This window comes from Lepidochelys kempii, chromosome 21, assembly GCF_965140265.1.
Source record: "Lepidochelys kempii isolate rLepKem1 chromosome 21, rLepKem1.hap2, whole genome shotgun sequence".
Classification (NCBI taxonomy): Eukaryota; Metazoa; Chordata; order Testudines; family Cheloniidae; genus Lepidochelys; species Lepidochelys kempii.
Window position 1 is genome coordinate 16,859,866 of NC_133276.1, and position 18,224 is coordinate 16,878,089.

Sequence of the window (18,224 nt, forward strand, 5' to 3'; positions counted from 1 at the left end):
GTGTACGCTGAGTGTACGCAGGGTGTGCACGCAGTGAAGGTGTAAGCTGGGTGTATGCGAGGTGTGCGTGCAATGCAGGTGTACGCTGGCAGTGCGTGCAATGCAGGTGTACGCTGAGTGTACGCAGGGTGTGCACGCAGTGAAGGTGTAAGCTGGGTGTATGCGAGGTGTGCGTGCAATGCAGGTGTACGCTGGCAGTGCGTGCAATGCAGGTGTACGCTGAGTGAACACTGGGGGTGCACGCAGTGAAGGTGTAAGCTGGGTGTACGCTGGCAGTGCGTGCAATGCAGGTGTACGCTGAGTGTACGCAGGGTGTGCACGCAGTGAAGGTGTATGCTGGGTGTATGCGAGGTGTGCGTGCAATGCAGGTGTACGCTGAGTGTACACTGGGGGTGCACGCAGTGAAGGTGTAAGCTGGGTGTACGCTGGCAGTGCGTGCAATGCAGGTGTACGCTGGCAGTGCGTGCAATGCAGGTGTACGCTGAGTGAACACTGGGGGTGCACGCAGTGAAGGTGTAAGCTGGGTGTATGCGAGGTGTGCGTGCAATGCAGGTGTACGCTGGCAGTGCGTGCAATGCAGGTGTACGCTGAGTGTACGCAGGGTGTGCACGCAGTGAAGGTGTAAGCTGGGTGTATGCGAGGTGTGCGTGCAATGCAGGTGTACGCTGGCAGTGCGTGCAATGCAGGTGTACGCTGAGTGTACGCAGGGTGTGCACGCAGTGAAGGTGTAAGCTGGGTGTATGCGAGGTGTGCGTGCAATGCAGGTGTACGCTGGCAGTGCGTGCAATGCAGGTGTACGCTGAGTGAACACTGGGGGTGCACGCAGTGAAGGTGTAAGCTGGGTGTACGCTGGCAGTGCGTGCAATGCAGGTGTACGCTGAGTGTACGCAGGGTGTGCACGCAGTGAAGGTGTAAGCTGGGTGTATGCGAGGTGTGCGTGCAATGCAGGTGTACGCTGAGTGTACACTGGGGGTGCACGCAGTGAAGGTGTAAGCTGGGTGTACGCTGGCAGTGCGTGCAATGCAGGTGTACGCTGGCAGTGCGTGCAATGCAGGTGTACGCTGAGTGTACGCAGGGTGTGCACGCAGTGAAGGTGTAAGCTGGGTGTATGCGAGGTGTGCGTGCAATGCAGGTGTACGCTGGCAGTGCGTGCAATGCAGGTGTACGCTGAGTGTACGCAGGGTGTGCACGCAGTGAAGGTGTAAGCTGGGTGTATGCGAGGTGTGCGTGCAATGCAGGTGTACGCTGAGTGTACACTGGGGGTGCACGCAGTGAAGGTGTAAGCTGGGTGTATGCTGGCAGTGCGTGCAATGCAGGTGTACGCTGAGTGAACACTGGGGGTGCACGCAGTGTGTGCCCAGTGTCTGGTAGCATGTTGCGGGCATTGTGTGTGCAGTGCATATGCAGTGAGTGGGCCGGGCGCGTGTGGGAGTGGTACCCAGAGCGAGTGTGGGGGGAGGGACGGTGCAGCGCGCGCGGGCCAGTGCCGGGTGCCCAGCGAGGGCGTGGGGGGGGCAGCCTGTGCACTGGGGGGCAGGTAACGAAGCTGGGGCTGCTCTGCACAGGATCGACCAGCCGTGCCCGCGGGGGTGGTGGGGGCACCCCACATGCAGCCCCTGCAACTGTGACGTCAGCAAAGGCTTCGACCCCGACTGCAACAAAACCAGTGGGGAGTGTCGCTGCCGGGTGAGTGGGAGAGGCCCCGCCGCAGAGGGACTGGGGGTGCCCGGGTCAGCAGTGGGCACGGGCCAGCTGGGAGGATATACCACTGAAGGAGGATTGGGGGTGCTCAGCCCAGCTGCGGGGGATAACACTGCTTGGGGGTGCCAGTGACCCAGGGCTCCCAGAAGGGCTCCATCAGGGGCCGGGAGTTGAGCAGCACTGGGGGCAAGGGGTTCCCATGAGGCAGGTTGGGGGCCCAGATGGAATGTGAGACTTTTTGCCCTCTGCAGCCCTGGGGGTGGGCAGGTGGGGCTGGTCTCTGGTGGTACCTGCCCCATAGAATGGCTCTGCCCTTGGCCCCGGGCAGCAGGCAGCCGAGGGGCTGGCAGTGGGACATGGTTGGTGGCAGTGCCCACTGGCTGCATGGTGGTCCACGCGTGAGCAGAGTTTGGCGGGTCTCAGCGAGTCAGTGTCACCCACTCCAGAGCACTAACTGCGCCCTGCCAGCAGCTTAGCTGGATGGGTGGGAGCTGTTCTCCCCTCCACCGAGAGGAGCCCCATGGGGCACGGGGCAATGGGTGGATCTGGCCCTGTGGTGGCCCATGGGCTGCCTGGTCAATAGATGGGGCTTGGCTGTGCAGGGCTGCCAGCTGCCCGCTGGGGCTAAAGTCCTGTGTTCTGCCCCCCAGGAGAATCACTACTGCCCGCTGGCCAGCGACTCCTGCCTGCTGTGTGACTGCTACCCCACGGGCTCCCTGGCGCGGCTCTGCGACCCCGAGACAGGACAGTGCCAATGCAAGCCAGGCGTCATCGGGCGACGCTGCGACCGCTGTGACAACCCCTTTGCCGAGGTCACCGCCAACGGCTGCGAAGGTCAGACCAGCCCCTGTGGCACAGCGGGCGTGGTCCTCAGGGCACAGCGGGTGCGGCCCCCAGGGCATGGCGGGGCCCAGCCCCCAGGGCATGGCAGGACATGGTCCCCAGGGCGAGGTGGGGCACAGTCCCCATGGCATGTCTGGCACAAGCCATGAGGGAGGGGCAGGACACAACTGCCAGCATGAGGCGGGATGTGGCCCCCCAGGGCGCGGCAGGGCCCAGCACCACTCGGGATGCCAGTGGGGGGCATGCCCAGGACACAGGATTTCGACTGGGGGCAGTGTGGGGGGAACAGCCACCCCAGTAGGGAAATAAAGGAGACTCTGGGGGGCCAGAGTCAGCTGGGGGCTGAATGGACCATAGCCCCTGAGCTGTGGGCACCCTGCCCCCCCCACGCTGGCGAAGGGGTTCCTGGGCCACTGGCTGCCAAGGTCTCCCAGCCAGGATGTGGGCCATGGCCCCAGGTGATGTCCCATCCCCCCATCCATTGTTATCCAGACTCCCCATGGACCCCGCTGCCTGCCCACCGCCCGGCAGGCCCTTGTCCAGGCGGGGTCTGTGATAGCAACCCCCCAACCCAGGGCTGTCCCGTGGCCCCTGTGCCCCCCAGCCAGGGCTCTCCTGAGCACACTGCGGTAAACTGGGCCCCTGGACCTGCCCAGCTGGGGGCACCTGCTGGGCGCCCCGGGGCTCTCGCTCTGATTTGCCTCTTTGCCGTGCAGTGAATTACGACAGCTGCCCCCGTGCCATCGAAGCCAACATCTGGTGGCCCCGCACCCGCTTTGGGCTGCCCGCCGCATCACCCTGCCCCCGAGGATCCTTGGGTAACTATGTGCCGCTGCGACGGGAGACGGTGCTCGATGCGCCCTCATGCCATGGCTGCAGCGTGATGCCCTGTGCCTGCCTGCCCAAACGCTAGGGGTGCAGGACGGCGCTGAGTCTCTGGCCCGTGCTGGCAGCAGGGGCTGGTGGGCAGGGCCGGGGCCCCCGACGGTGACCTCTGCTCTCTTCCCGCAGGCACTGCGGTGCGGCACTGTGATGAGCACAAGGGCTGGCTGGCTCCCAACCTCTTCAACTGCACCTCGCTGCCCTTCGCCCAGCTCCAGAGCCTGGTGAGTGGCATCTGCCCAGCGCCCACAGAGCCGGGGAGCCCAGCCCCAGCCCTGCCAGGGCCCCCCTGGCAGCTCCCAGCACCCTGGCTGTGACTCCGAGGGGCCCCAGTATGCACTGCTCCACCTGGCGAGGCGAGACCTGGGGTGCTCCCTGTACGGGCAGCCCCAGGTGTCATTGCCGCCGGACTTGGCTCCCCAGTGCCAGGCGCTTTGGACAAGGTCGTGTTGTGCTCTCGGCCAGCCCCAGTGCAGGGGCCGTCGGTGCTGCCAGGCTCCCCTTGCCCTGCCCCACACTTCATCCTGGCCCCCCAGTTCTGTCCCCAGCCCCCCTCAGGCTTTACCTCCTCTCCCAGGATGGGGGTGCTGGGGGCTCCTCTCCCCCACCAGGCCAGTGGCATCTTCAGGGGTCTTCACCCCCCTCTGCCTCTGGCCAGGCCAAGTGGGTGGGGGGCCGAGGAGCTGCCCTGTCACTCACTGTGGAGGGGGCTGACCCACTGGGCTGTTTAGTGCCCCCCCATGGGAACGGTATCGGGGGGGAGCTCTGCCAGCTTCCTGCAGCAGCTCTGATTGGCTGCCCTGTCCCAGGAGACAGGGCAGTGGGGAAGGCAGCGAATCAGAGGGGGTTTTCCCACAAGCTGACCAGTCCCATCCTTGAGGAGGACATCGTGACAGCTAAACTGGGAGGAGTGGTAGATACGCTGGAGGGGAGGGATAGGATACAGGGGGACCTAGACCAATTGGAGGATTGGGCCAAAAGGAATCTGATGAGGTTCAATAAGGATAAGTGCAGGGTCCTGCACTTAGGACGGAAGAACCCAATGCACAGCTACAGACTAGGGGCCGAATGGCTAGGCAGCAGTTCTGCGGAAAAGGACCTAGGGGTGACAGTGGACGAGAAGCTGGATATGAGTCAGCAGTGTGCCCTTGTTGCCAAGAAGGCCAATGGCATTTTGGGATGTATAAGTAGGGGCATAGCGAGCAGATCGAGGGACGTGATCGTTCCCCTCTATTCGACATTGGTGAGGCCTCATCTGGAGTACTGTGTCCAGTTTTGGGCCCCACACTACAAGAAGGATGTGGATAAATTGGAGAGAGTCCAGCGAAGGGCAACAAAAATGATTAGGGGACTGGAACACATGAGTTATGAGGAGAGGCTGAGGGAGCTGGGATTGTTTAGCCTGCAGAAGAGAAGAATGAGGGGGGATTTGATAGCTGCTTTCAACTACCTGAAAGGGGGTTCCAAAGAGGATGGCTCTAGACTGTTCTCAATGGTAGCAGATGACAGAACGAGGAGTAATGGTCTCAAGTTGCAGTGGGGGAGGTTTAGATTGGATATTAGGAAAATCTTTTTCACTAGGAGGGTGGTGAAACACTGGAATGCGTTACCTAGGGAGGTGGTGGAATCTCCTTCCTTAGAGGTTTTTAAGGCCCAGCTTGACAAAGCCCTGGCTGGGATGATTTAATTGGGGATGGGTCCTGCTTTGAGCAGGGGGTTGGACTAGAACCTCCCGAGGTCCCTTCCAACCCTGATATTCTATGATTCTACAGCTAGGCTCCCTTGGGACTCCCCTGCCTCCCCAGCGCCCGGCCCTGAGCCCCCAGGCCGTATTCAGTCTGAGGCCCCCTGCTCCCCCGGTGCTGAGCCCCAAGGCTACGTTCAGTGCCCCTCCCCGGTGCCCAGCACTGACGACTGCCTTGCCTGGCGCAGGTGGAGCGGCTGCTGCGGAACGAGTCGCTCCTGGACCTGGGGCTGGTGCAGCGGATGGCCCTGCAGCTGCACAATGCCACCCAGCACACAACCAGCTACTTCGGCAGCGACGTGCGGGTGGCGTACCAGCTCTGTGCCCGCCTCCTGCAGCACGAGAGCCACCAGCAAGGCTTCGGCCTGGCTGCCACACAGGACGTCCACTTCACCGAGGTGCCAGCGGGTCGGGAGAGTGGCTGGGGTGGCGCGGGGAAGCCTTGCCAGGCGGGCACAGGGGTGGGGGCTTCAGGTAGCATTTGCCAGGGAGGGAAGGACCTTGGTGCCCCTGCTCCTGGGCACGGGGGGCTTGTTGTGATCAGAGGACGGTCCCCTGCTGGGGCCACGCATGTGCCCCATGGGAAACTGACCCCATGGAGCTGGAGACTGACCCCATGCAAAGCAGCCGACATGGGGACCTGGGAAAGAATCTGGGCACTGCCATGCTTGTCCAGGCTGCCCCTGGGCACAGGCACAGGGGGCTGACGGGAAGGATGTGGGGCCCCATTGTCGCTTGATGCAGGCTGCCCAGGGGACTCCAGGGGCTCTTGTGGCCCGGGGCAGGTGATTCCCCCTCACACCCACAGGCAAAACACCCAGCTGGGGAGATGGGCCAGGGAGGGTCCCACAGGGGCAGGTGGGTCCCACAGGTCAGGCAGGGCCCCAGACACCCTGACTCCATGGGGCTGGATCCTCAGGTGGCCCCATTGAGACCAGAACCGTGACCTTGGCTCAGCCCCAGAGGGGTGGGACCAGGGGCTCGGTCACCATGGCGACGAGCCTGCCGCAGTGCCGAGGCAGGCCCGTGCTCTGGACCCCCACCCAGGGGTGCCCAGTGTGTCAGCCCAGCAGGGCCCCATGCTCATGGTGCCCCCCCGCAGAACCTGCTGCAGGTGGGCAGTGCCCTGCTGGGCCCCAGCAACAAGCGCCACTGGGAGCTGATCCAGCAGACGGAGGGCGGCACGGCCTGGCTGCTGAAGTGCTATGAGGATTACGCCAGCACCCTGGCCCAGAACCTGCGCCAGACCTACCTGAGCCCCTTCACCCTCGTCACGCCCAACATCGGTGAGGGCGGTGCACTGGAGGCGTGGCTGTCGTGTGGGGGCGTGGCTGTCACGTGAGGGCATGGCTGTCACATGGGGGAGTGGTTGTCGCGTGAGGGCATGGCTGTCACGTGGGGGCGTGGCTGTCGCCTGGGGGAGTGGCTGTCACGTGGGGGAGTGGCTGTCGCGTGGGAGTGTGGCTGTTGTACGGGGGCGTGGCTGTTACGTGGGGGCGTGGCTGTCGCCTGGGGGAGTGGCTGTCATGTGGGGGCGTGGCTGTCGCGTGAGGGCATGGCTGTCATGTGGGGGCGTGGCTGTCACCTGGGGGAGTGGCTGTCATGTGGGGGGCGTGGCTGTCATGTGGGGGCGTGGCTGTCATGGGGGCATGGCTGTCGCGTGAGGGCATGGCTGTCACCTGGGGGAGTGGCTGTCACGTGGGGGAGTGGCTGTCATGTGGGGGCGTGGCTGTCATGCGGGGGGCATGGCTGTCATGTGGGGGGCGTGGCTGTCACGTGGGGGAGTGGCTGTCGCGTGAGGGCGTGGCTGTCATGTGGGGGCATGGCTGTCACGTGGGGGAGTGGCAGTCACGTGGGGGAGTGGCAGTCACGTGGGGGCGTGGCTGTCGCGTGGGGGCGTGGCTGTCGCGTGGGGGAGTGGCTGTCGCGTGGGGGCGTGGCTGTCGTGTGAGGGGCGTGGCTGTCATGTGGGGGCGTGGCTGTCACGTGGGGGAGTGGCTGTCGCGTGAGGGCATGGCTGTCATGTGGGGGCGTGGCTGTCACGTGGGGGAGTGGCTGTCACGTGGGGGAGTGGCTGTCGTGTGAGGGGCGTGGCTGTCGTGTGGGGGGCGTGACTGTCACTTGGGGGCTTGGCTGTTGCATCACGGGGGCGCAGGCTGCTGTGCCCAGGAGCTGGAAGGGGAGCCCTAGCATGTGAGGGAGCCCAGCCTGGCGCCAGGCCACATTCGGCTGCCCAGCCTTACCCACCCCATGGCCCGCTCCTGAGCAGTCCCTGGCCAGCGAGGGTGGGTACTCGGCGCCCCCATGGCTGGGCCTGGGAGTCTCCAGGGCTCCCAGAATCGTGGCCCTACGTTGGCCTGGAGCCAGCACGGGCAGGAGGGTGGGGTGAGCTCGTCGGGGGCAGGCCCAGGCCCTCATGAGGGGGTCTCTCCGCCAGTCATCTCCGTAGTGCGGCTGGACAAGGGGAACTTCGCTGGCGCCAAGCTGCCCCACTACGAGGCGCTGCGGGGCGAGAAGCCCGTGGACCTGGAAACCACCGTCATCCTCCCCGAAACCGTCTTCCGGGCGCCTGAGGGCAAAGGTGAGTCAGTGACAGTGCCCCACCGGGGGGCACCAGCAGGGGTGGAGCTGGGCAGCACCTGTGGGGAGCCCAGGATTGCGGCAGGGCTGGGGGGGAGCCCAGGGCTGGGATTGAGGGGGCTGCGGGTCGGGAGTGAGGGGCACCGGCAGGGCTGTCGGGGAGCCCAGGGCTGGGATTGAGGGGGCTGCGGGTCGGGAGTGAGGGGCACCGGCAGGGCTGAGGGGAGCCCAGGGCTGGGATTGAGGGGGCTGCGGGTCGGGAGTGAGGGGCACCGGCAGAGCCTGGGGGAAGCCCAGGGCTGGGATTGAGGGGGCTGCGGGTCGGGAGTGAGGGGCACCGGCAGGGCTGAGGGGAGCCCAGGGCTGGGATTGAGGGGGCTGCGGGTCGGGAGTGAGGGGCACCGGCAGAGCCTGGGGGAAGCCCAGGGCTGGGATTGAGGGGGCTGCGGGTCGGGAGTGAGGGGCACCGGCAGGGCTGAGGGGAGCCCAGGGCTGGGATTGAGGGGGCTGCGGGTCGGGAGTGAGGGGCACCGGCAGGGCTGTCGGGGAGCCCAGGGCTGGGATTGAGGGGGCTGCAGGTCGGGAGTGAGGGGCACCGGCAGAGCTGTGGGGGAGCCCAGGGCTGGGCTGTAATCCTAGACCCGCTGCAGCCCTGGGGGAACGTGGCACAACCTGGCGCTCTCTGTGGGCACCGGCCTGTATTGCAGGGAGTGCGGCGTGACTGGTCCTTGCCTAGGTCCGTGCTGCCCTCGTGGGAGCAAGGTCCGGCCCTGCTCTCACCTACCATGATTCTCCCTCCAGACCCGCTCATGGTCAGCGCCAAGCTGCCCCCCAGCTCCGCAGAGGAGGAGGAGGAGCCGGCGCTGGTGACTCGGCACAAGAGGCATCCGGAGCTGAGTGAGGGCCAGGCCGTGGCCAGCGTCATTATCTACCGCACCCTGGCGGGGCTGCTGCCAGAGCAGTACGACACGGACAAGCGGAGCCTGCGGTACCCACGGCGCTGGGGAGAGGTTCCCGGGGGGGGGGGGCGTTGGGGAGAGGAGCGGGGAGGTGCTGGGGAGAAGATGGTGCGAGGTGGGGCACGGAGAGGCAGTGAGGGCCCCAGTGCCATGGCCCTGCCCCCCACAGGGGAACTTGGTCTCCACGGCCCTGCTGGGAACTGGGCTTGGACCCTCCCCCATCTCCTCTGGCAGATAGCTGTGGCGGGGAGGGGAGGTGCAGGTGGGATGCAGGTAGCTGGGGGGCGTCGCAGAGGCGCAGGGGGACAGGTAGCTGTGGGGGGTGGCGGAGGCGCAGGGGGAAAGGTGGGTGGGCAGATAGCTGGGGGGCCGGAGCACACAGGTCCCAGTCGCTGGGGCCGAGGCGAGTGAGGTGGGGCACGTGGCGCTGGGTCCCACTGTGCCAGCTGTTCCCGCAGGGTCCCCAAACGGCCCATCATCAACACGCCGGTGGTGAGCATCATGGTGCACGACGAGGAGCAGCGGGGGCCGCGGGCACTGGAGAAGCCCATCACCGTGCAGTTCCGGCTGCTGGAGATGGAGGAGCGCTCCAAGCCCATCTGCGTCTTCTGGAACCACTCCATACTGTGAGTACCCCGGGCTGGGCCCAGCACCCCCAGCCCGCCCACCTGCGGGGGGCTCTGGCTCGCAGGCCCTGTTACCCCAGCGGGGTCCCCCAGAGCCCCCCCTGACTCCGGCCCTCCTGCTCCCCAGGCCTGGTGGGGCGGGCGGCTGGTCGGCCAGGGGCTGTGAGCTGGTCTTCAGGAACCAGAGCCACGTCAGCTGCCAGTGCAGCCACATGACCAGCTTCGCCGTGCTGATGGACATCTCCAGGAGAGAGGTGAGCGGGCAGTGGGCGGGGCCCCAACCCAGGGGCGGAGCCGTGGGCGGGGTCACAGTGTTAGAGGTGAGAGCGGGAGGAGCCCAGATAGCCAGGGGGCAGAGCCATGGGCAAGGCCACAGTATGAAAGGAGGGGAGGGGTGGGGTGGGGCCCCATCGCCCAGGGAGTGCAGCTATGGGTGGGCCCACAGTGTGAGGGGTGAGAGGGGGAGGAGCCCCATTCCCAAGGAGGTGGAGCCATGGGTGGAGCCCCGTGTGAGAGAGGGCGGGGCTATGGTGATCTCTGAGCCCTGAGCTGGTTGGGGGGCAGGGCCTGTGTGCTGGTTGCTGCCCAACGAGCCCCCTTTGCCCCCCAGAACGGGGAGATCCTGCCGCTGCAGACCATCACCTATGCCTCCGTGGCCGTGACGCTGGGCAGCCTCCTGCTCACCTTCCTGGTGCTGGCCGGCCCGCGGGCCCTGCGTGGCAACCAGCACAGCATCCGCAAGAACACCGCCAGCGCCCTCTTCCTCGCCGAGCTCGTCTTCCTGCTGGGCATCAACCAGGCCGACGTCCCCGTGAGCCTGCGGGCGGGCGCTGCGGGGGGCTGGGCTGGCCGGGGACCCTCCTGCGGCGCGACTGGGCCGGGGTGGGGCGCTGAGCAGGCGGCGGCTGGGCTGGGCCCGGGGCCCTGCGCATGGGGCCCCGGCGGGGCTGGCTGAGCCCAGGCATGGAGGCCCTGCAGGGTGCAGTCTCCTAGCTGGGGGCAGCAGGGCGCCCCAGAGCCTGTGGGGCGCATGGTAACCCGGGTGTCCTGGGGCCTTTCCCCGGCTGTGCCGGCTCCCCCTGCCCCCTAACGCCCGGCCCTCCCCGCAGTTTGCCTGCACCGTGATCGCCATCCTGCTGCACTTCTTCTACATGTGCACCTTCGCCTGGCTCCTGCTGGAAGCGCTGCACCTCTACCGCATGCTGACCGAGGTGCGGGACATCAACCACAGCCCCATGCGCTTCTACTACATGGTGGGCTGGGGCGTGCCAGCCTTCATCACAGGTGAGCCCCGGCGCTGCCCCGCCTCCCTGCTGGGGCTGCGTCTGCTCCCCCCAGACTCCCCTGTCCGCTGCTGGGCAAGGCAGGGAGGGGAGTGCTCTCGGCAGACTGGTAGGAGCAGGGCGCCCCCACCCCCAGCCGGACATCTCTTGCGTTTGCCTACAAACACTTGGCCCCCACAGCGTCCAGGCAGCTCAAAGATCCCAGGTCCCTTTCGTTTGGGGGTTTGATTCCCCCCCACCACTGCAAACTCAGCAGCTGGGGGGAACCCACTCCCCTGACTCCTCTTCTGTCCTCTCACTGACGGTACGTAGGGATGATCCAGTGGCAGGTCTGGTATCCATGGACCTCTCCCGTGGGGCAGGGCGTCACCCCTTCTTTGGCGCCCAGCCCTTTGCACTAGCTAACATCTCTCCAGGCTGCTGGGTCCCACTGGCTCACGATCCGACCCCTCAGATGTCACCGCCCAATAAGGGTGTCATGGAGTCCCTGGGCGATGCTCTGCAACTGCTCCCCATGAAGCCAGGCAGGACTCTGGGGCAGTCGCCTTTCTGTGAGCAGCCTGTCTGCAGGACACACGGCTCACCCAGCTTCCACCTTCCTGGGTCTGACCTCGGAGCATTCAGCATCCTCTGCCCCTCCGTGTGCTTCCCACAGTGAGTCCGCTCAGGCAGGGCTCCTGGGGAAGCCAGAGGGTCCTGCCCCCCAACTCCGCAGTCAGACGCGACTCTCAGCCAGCCAGTAAAACAGAGGTTTATTAGATGACAGGAACGTGGTCTAACACAGAGCTTGTAGGTGCAGAGAACCGGACCCCTCAGCTGGGTCCATTTTGGGGGGCAGTGAGCCAGACAACCACATCTGCCCTTCACTCCATGTCCCCAGCCAGCCCCAAACTGAAACTCCCTCCAGCCCCTCCTCCTCTGGGCTTTGTTCCTTTCCTGGGCCAGGAGGTCACCTGATCCCTTTATTCTCCAACCCTTCAGCTCTCACCTTGCAGGGGAGGAAGGGCCCAGGCCATCAGTTGCCAGGAAACAGGGTGTCGGCCATTCTCTGTGTCCAGACCCCTGCACACACCTGCCCTCTAGGGCTCTGCAATGATCATACACCCTTACCCCGCCACCTAGATACTTAAGAACTGCATAGGGGAAACTGAGGCATCCCCACAATATTTGGAGGAAACATTAAGAACAGTCCCTCTTCGTCACAAAGGGATACAGCCGTTCTGGGTGAGAACGCTCCCAAGCACTCCGGGAAGACTGACCGCATCCTTCCCATTCTGCTCTCTGGTTAACACCGGGCCGATTGGTCCGTGTTCAGTGGAGACACGGGGCCCTTGGCATGGGTGGCACCTGGTCCGCCAGCGGCGCAGAGGGCTCATGGGTTGCTGGCTCCTCCGTACTCTGCCAGGATGGGATGTGATGAGCCATGTGGCTCCTCTCTTCACAGGACTGGCCGTGGGGCTGGACCCTGAGGGCTACGGGAACCCCGATTTCTGCTGGCTCTCCATCTATGACACGCTGGTCTGGAGCTTCGCCGGGCCCATCGCCTTCGCCGTCTCAGTGCGTATGGGGGCAGCAGGGGCTCGGAGGCTAGTGCATGGGGCTGGGGAGACACGGGGAGGATCAAAGGGCAGCAAGACCAACAGCAGCATGGTCTGGCCCGGGTACCCCCAGTCTCCTTGCAGTGGTATCTCCCCCCAGCTGGCCTGGGCACCCCGCCACCCACTCTGCAGTGGTATCTCCTCCAGCTGACCCAGGCACACCCCCCGCCGTCCCTCTGCAGTGGTATCTCCCTCACTCACCCTGCAGTGAGTCTCCCCTGGGCAGTGGGGTCGAAGCCTTTGCTGACGTCACAGTTGCAGGGGCTGCATGTGGGGTGCCCCCACACCCCCGCGGGCACGGCTGGTCGATCCTGTGCACAGCAGCCCCAGCTTCGTTACCTGCCCCCCAGTGCACAGGCTGCCCCCCCCACGCCCTCGCTGGGCACCCGGCACTGGCCCGCGTGCGCTGCACTGCCCCCCCTCACTCTGGTTGGGGGGACTAGGAGTCAGGACTCCTAGCTCCTATCCCTGCTCTTGGGGGGGTGTCTAGTGGTTAGAGCAGGGGGGTTGGGAGCCAGGACTCCTGGGTTCTCTTCCCAGGCCAGTCACTGACTTTCTGTTTGACCTGGGACAGGCCTCTTTGCCTCTCAGTGCCTCAGTTTCCCCACGGAGGTCCCCTGCTGGGGAGAGCCATGAGGGGCGAGGGGAGGGCCTGGGCCATGCAGACCTGCTGCCCTTCCTTCCACTGGCCTCCAGACTCCTCCTGTCACGTGGGGGCAGGAAGGGAACCCCCTCACTATGGATTCCTTGGAAGTGTCCCAGCTCAGCCGGACCAGGGCTCTGACCCAGGGGCTGCTTCCCATGGCTCATGCCTGCACAAGCGCATCCTGCCAAGAAACAGCCTCCTTCTGCCTGGGTGGGGGCCTTGGGCTGGGGCCCTGCCGGGGGGCCTTGGGCTCCGCACTTCAGCCGCTTGGGCAGACTGTGGGGAGGGGCAGGGGGCCATGGGGAGGGGCTGGGGGACCCTGGGCCCTGCCTCCTGTTGCTGACCCACCCTCTCCCCCGCGCAGACGAGCGTCTTCCTCCATGTCCTGGCCACCAAAGCCGCCTGCCTGGCCCAGGAGCGGGGCTTCGAGAAGAGGGGCCCAGTGTGAGTCTTACCCCCGCCCCCCCCGGGCAGCGCTGGCTGGCAGGGCAGCACGGGAGGTGCTGACTGAGGCCTGCTCCCAGGGGGAGGGAACTGGGGGGGTGTTTCTTGGGGGGAGGGGTCGGTGCAGGCAGGGTTGGTGTGGGGGTGGGCGGGGGAGGGGTTTCTGTGGGCATGGGCAGGGGTCAGTGTGTTACGAAGCGTGGGGGAGTCAGGGCCCTGGACCCCCACTTCCTGCGATTCACATTCACCGTGACTCTCAGCCAGCCAGTAAGACAGGAGGTTTATTAGAGACGACAGGAACGCAGTCCAGACCAGAGCTTGCAGGCCTAAACAGGACCTTCTGGGGGGTGGGGAGCTTAGACCCCCTTCTCTGGGGCTCTCCCCTCTTCCCCAGCCAACTGCCCCCTTCAGCGTCTCACCCAGCTTCCCTCAGCTCCCCCCCAGCCTTTGTCCAGTTTTACCTCCCCCATCCCCCTCCTGGCTCAGGTTAGAGGCTCTCAGGTCTCCCATCCCCAGGGAAACCCCCCTGCCACATTCCCAGGTCAACGCTCCCCCTCCCTGCTGCGTCCCACAGTGCGGGAGGGGTCGGTGTGGGCGGGGTCGGCATCTCTGGCCTGGCCTGACCCCTCTGCCCGGCACAGGTCGGGGCTGCGGGCGGCGTTCCTGGTGCTGCTGCTGGTTAGCGCCACGTGGCTCCTGGCCCTGCTCTCCGTCAACAGCGACGCCATCCTCTTCCACTACCTCTTCGCCGGCTTCAACTGCCTCCAGGTACGGCAGGGCAGGGGGCAGGGCCTTTTCCCCAGCAGGGGTGGGGGTCTCCCCAGTTTGGCCCAGGAGCCGAGCCCGTGTAGAGGTGCCACAGAGGCCCCAGCAGCCCGGCGTGGCCCTGTTGGCTCCGAGCTGGCAGGGCCTGTGCCCGGCCCTGTGGTGAGCCAGCTTCACACCATGGTGCCAGGGTGGGGGTGGGGGGGTTGCGCTGTGATGGCTGGGGGGGATCCGGGCCTGGCGCAGAGGTCCCCAGTGGAGGACCCCTGTGTGGGCACCTGCCCCCAGAGCCATCGCCACCCGGCAGGAAGCGTGGCAGTACGTCAGGGCAGGGGGCCTGGCTCATGGATCCCCCTCAGCTCCATCCAGGCCCCCCAGCCCAGCTCAGCCCCAGCGGGCTCTGACCTGCCCCTCGCACCCTCCCTCAGGGTCCCTTCATCTTCCTCGCCTGCATTGTCTTCAGCAAGGACGTGAGGAAGGCTCTGAAGTTCAGCTGCAGCAAGAAGCACAGCACAGACCCCGCACTCACCACCAAATCCACCCTGACAGCGGTTAGTGCCCAGCCCCACACAGCCGGAGTGACTAGTGTCTCAGCCTGGCTCTCTGCCCTGGGCGGCGTCATCTCTACCAGGGCTGGGCTGGCAGGGGCCGCGGGTCGGGAGTGAGGGGCACCGGCAGAGCTGGGGGGCTGGGGGGAGCCCAGGGCTGGGATGGCAGGGGCTGCGGGTCGGGAGTGAGGGGCACCGGCAGAGCTGGGGGGCTGGGGGGAGCCCAGGGCTGGGATGGCAGGGGCTGCGGGTCGGGAGTGAGGGGCACCGGCAGAGCTGGGGGGCTGGGGGGAGCCCAGGGCTGGGATAGCAGGGGGCTGTGGGTCGGGAGTGAGGGGCACCGGCAGAGCTGGGGGACCCCAGGGCTGAGGTGCTGGGGAGGGGCAGCAGGCCAAGTGGGAAGTGTCAGAGGAAGCAGTGACTCACCGTCTGGCCCCTGTTCTCTGACCCCCGCCCCCAGGCCTACAACTGCAACAACACGTATGTGGCCGGCCGGCTGTACCATATGCCCTTCGGCGCGTCCACGGGCTCCCTGCACAGCACCGTGCACTCAGGCAAGAGCCAGCACAGCTACCTCCCCTTCGTGCTCAGGTACCGCCCCCCTGCCACGGCAGCCAGCCCCCCCTGCCAGGGCAGCCAGCCCCCCCTGCCACGGCAGCCAGCCCCCCCTCCCAGGGCAGCCAGCCCCCCCTGCCACGGCAGCCCGCCCCCCCTGCCACGGCAGCCCGCCCCCCCTCCCAGGGCAGCCAGCCCCCCCTGCCAGGGCAGCCAGCCCCCCCTGCCACGGCAGCCCGCCCCCCCTGCCACGGCAGCCAGCCCCCCCGGCAGCGCTGGGCCCCGCGGCTCCGGAGCCCGGCCTGGCCAGGCCCTGCGGTGGCTCTAGTCTCCCGCCCGTGTTTTGCAGGGAGGAGTCTGGGCTGAAGAGCTGCCAGGCGCCCAGCGGGCAGACGGACCCCGGCGCCCTCTTCCTGGCGGCCAAGGACCAGCCGAACGGTGAGCAAGGGAGGAGCCGTGCTGCCCTCTGCTGGGTGAGCGGGGCGGGCGGCCAGCGACAGCGTCCTCTGGTGGTTGCCACACCGGGGGGGTCCCATTGGCTCGGGGGGGCAGAACTGGGCTGTCTGGAGCCCGGCACCAGGCTCTGTCTCCCGGCTGTGCCCTAGGCTGGGAGGGGCCCTGCAGGCCGGTGGGGGGAGCTGGCCCTGCCGAGTGAGTCCGGCTGGCCCATGGGGGCGCTGGTGCTGAGCTCTCCGTGTGTCCCTGCCCCAGAGCACGACACGGACTCGGACAGCGACCTGTCCCTGGAGGACGACCAGAGCGGCTCCTATGCCTCCACCCACTCCTCGGACAGCGAGGAGGACGAGGCGTTCCCGGGGGAGCCCTGCTGGGAGAACCTGCTGGGCCCCCCCAGCGAGAAGCTGCCGCCACACAGCGCCCCCAAAGGTAACGCCGGGACCAGGGGGCTGGCAGGGGAGGGAGCAGCCCCCACAGTGGGTCAGCACCTGAGAGCCCCATTCTGGGCCCATGGCCGGCGGGACGGGGGGTGGCTAAGCCGTGGGGCTGGGCAGTGCGCTGCTCTCCTGGCTGGCTCCTTTCCACCCCTCCCCTGGCTGCCCTGTAACCCCGGGGCAGGGGCCACTACAGCTATGAGGGGGGCCTGCCCCATGCCGGGCGCCTGCCGTCCCCTCGTCTGCCCCACACCGGGCGCCTGCCCCATGCCGGGTGCCTGCCGTCCCCTCACCTGCCCCACGCCGGGCACCTGCCCTCTCCTCGCTTGCCCCACGCCAGGTGCCTGCTCCCCTTTCGCCTGCCCCAGGATGGACGCCTGCCCCACACCGGGCCTCTGCCATCCCCTTGCCTGCTCGGTGTGCACAGGAGCAGCCCTGGGGTGGTGGGGAGTTGGCTCCGGAGGGTCCCCGGCTCAGCTCACTGTGCTCTCCCCCAGCGGATAACGTGCCGGCCCACGGCAAGCCCTACTGGCCGGGGGAGTTTGTGACCACGGCCAGCGAGAGTGACGGGCACACCGGCCCCGAGATGCTGCGGGTGGAGCCAGCCGCGGGACAGGTGCGGCTGGGACCCCCAGAGGAGGCACCCAGGGAGAACGGGGAGGCCCTGGACAAGAACGTGCCGGTTCCGCTGCCCAACCCTGCTGCCCAGCCCCAGAGAGGTAAGCAGGGAACCCAGCACCCCCTGCACCCAGGGTGGGGGCCCAGCATTGCAAGGGGGAGGGTGTTGTGCGGGGCAGGGGGTCCTCCACAGATATCGCTGAGTGGGGGTGGGGCGCTCCAGGGGCTAGAGGGGCTTCAGAGCTTCCCCTATAGACACAGCAGAGACGGGGGCTCGATAAGGGATGGGGTTCCCCTACAGACATGGCAGAGCCTGGCACGGCTTCTCCAGCCCTTAGCTGGGTGGCATTGGACCCGTGTGGCAGCTGGTGGTCGCAGGCTCCTGCCAGGCCGGGCCTGATCAATGCTGCAGAGAGGCAGGTGCTGTGGGTGAGGCGAGCCTGGCAAAGCCCCAGGACCTGCTCTGGCCCTGCTGGCTGCAGGATCTGGGAGCCCAGGCTGGATGGGGCGGCTCTGCTCCCATGGGGCGATTCCTCTCTCTGTAGCTCGGCACAGGGCGCCTGCCTGGGCCAGGAACCGGGAGGGTCCCCCACACCTTCGTCCCGGCCTCACGACCCCTCCCATCTGTCCCCACCCCAGCTGCCTGGGCCCCCTCCCCCTTCTGCCCTGGCCTCACCCCCCCATCTCCCCCTGCAGGGATCCTGAAGAAGAAGTGCCTCCCTACCATCAGCGAGAACAGCCTCCGCCATGTGCCCAGCGAGCTCTCAGCCCGCCCGCCGGGCACGGTGGCATCACACGACTCCTCGACGGGCAGCGAGGGCAGCCGGGGGGGCAGGGTGCTGCCACGGCCCCGCCAGACGCTGCAGGAGCAGCTCAACGGGGTGACACCCATCACCATGAGCATCAAGGCCGGCACGGTGGACGAGGACTCCTCCGGCTCCGAGTGAGTAGGTGCCCGGGGCTAAGGCCACTGCCACTGACCCCTCCTGGTGCCCACCTGCAGGGCAGCCAGTGCCACAGACCTGCCCTGGGTCTGGCTGTGGGGGGAGGCTCCGGAGCTGCTCCCGCGTCACCCCAACCTCCCACCCTGCCCACGGCGCCGGCCTCAGCCTCCATCACCCTGGAAGGTGGCTGGGGCTGTGCCCATTCAAACCAGCCAGGCTCCACCCCCCGGCGTCTCCTCCCCTGGCCTAGCGTCCCCATGGCTCTGCCCATGCTCTGGGCCCGGATCCTGCCCCCCGGCCGGGGCGAGTCCCGAGAGCTGGACTGGGCTGTGTGGCCGGAGCCTCAGTTCCCCCCACCCCCAATTCCATGCGGGGTTCGGCCGCCCCCTGCGAGTCACAGGACGGGCTGAGCTGCCCCCAGCCACTGGGAGCCTGCCCCGCCCCGAGCAGCCGGCCTGGGGCTGAGCCCAGGGCTCTGAGCTGGGAGTCTGGGGCCCCAATTAGGCAGGGCTGATTCGGGGTGGGGGCAAGACCCTGCCTGGCGCTCGCCGTCTCTAACTCTTCCACTGCTTTCTCCACTCTCGCACTAACCCCCCCC

General features: G+C 66.9%; 1 protein-coding gene across 1 annotated transcript in view; it reads left to right on the forward strand.

Annotated features, from left to right (window-relative positions):
* CELSR2 (cadherin EGF LAG seven-pass G-type receptor 2) overlaps positions 1-18,224 on the forward strand; it is an 80,198-nt gene that overhangs the window by 56,498 nt on the left and 5,476 nt on the right. The window contains exons 14-34 of the mRNA XM_073320470.1: positions 1,566-1,686; positions 2,352-2,535; positions 3,261-3,362; positions 3,556-3,650; positions 5,359-5,568; positions 6,273-6,456; positions 7,608-7,751; positions 8,552-8,738; positions 9,168-9,335; positions 9,463-9,589; positions 9,946-10,146; positions 10,445-10,619; positions 12,063-12,175; positions 13,227-13,306; positions 13,948-14,074; positions 14,500-14,622; positions 15,080-15,210; positions 15,524-15,612; positions 15,886-16,059; positions 16,562-16,783; positions 17,379-17,625. Of these exons, the coding sequence (XP_073176571.1) occupies positions 1,566-1,686; positions 2,352-2,535; positions 3,261-3,362; positions 3,556-3,650; positions 5,359-5,568; positions 6,273-6,456; positions 7,608-7,751; positions 8,552-8,738; positions 9,168-9,335; positions 9,463-9,589; positions 9,946-10,146; positions 10,445-10,619; positions 12,063-12,175; positions 13,227-13,306; positions 13,948-14,074; positions 14,500-14,622; positions 15,080-15,210; positions 15,524-15,612; positions 15,886-16,059; positions 16,562-16,783; positions 17,379-17,625 (3,204 nt within the window). The remainder of the gene's footprint in view (positions 1-1,565; positions 1,687-2,351; positions 2,536-3,260; positions 3,363-3,555; positions 3,651-5,358; positions 5,569-6,272; positions 6,457-7,607; positions 7,752-8,551; positions 8,739-9,167; positions 9,336-9,462; positions 9,590-9,945; positions 10,147-10,444; positions 10,620-12,062; positions 12,176-13,226; positions 13,307-13,947; positions 14,075-14,499; positions 14,623-15,079; positions 15,211-15,523; positions 15,613-15,885; positions 16,060-16,561; positions 16,784-17,378; positions 17,626-18,224) is intronic.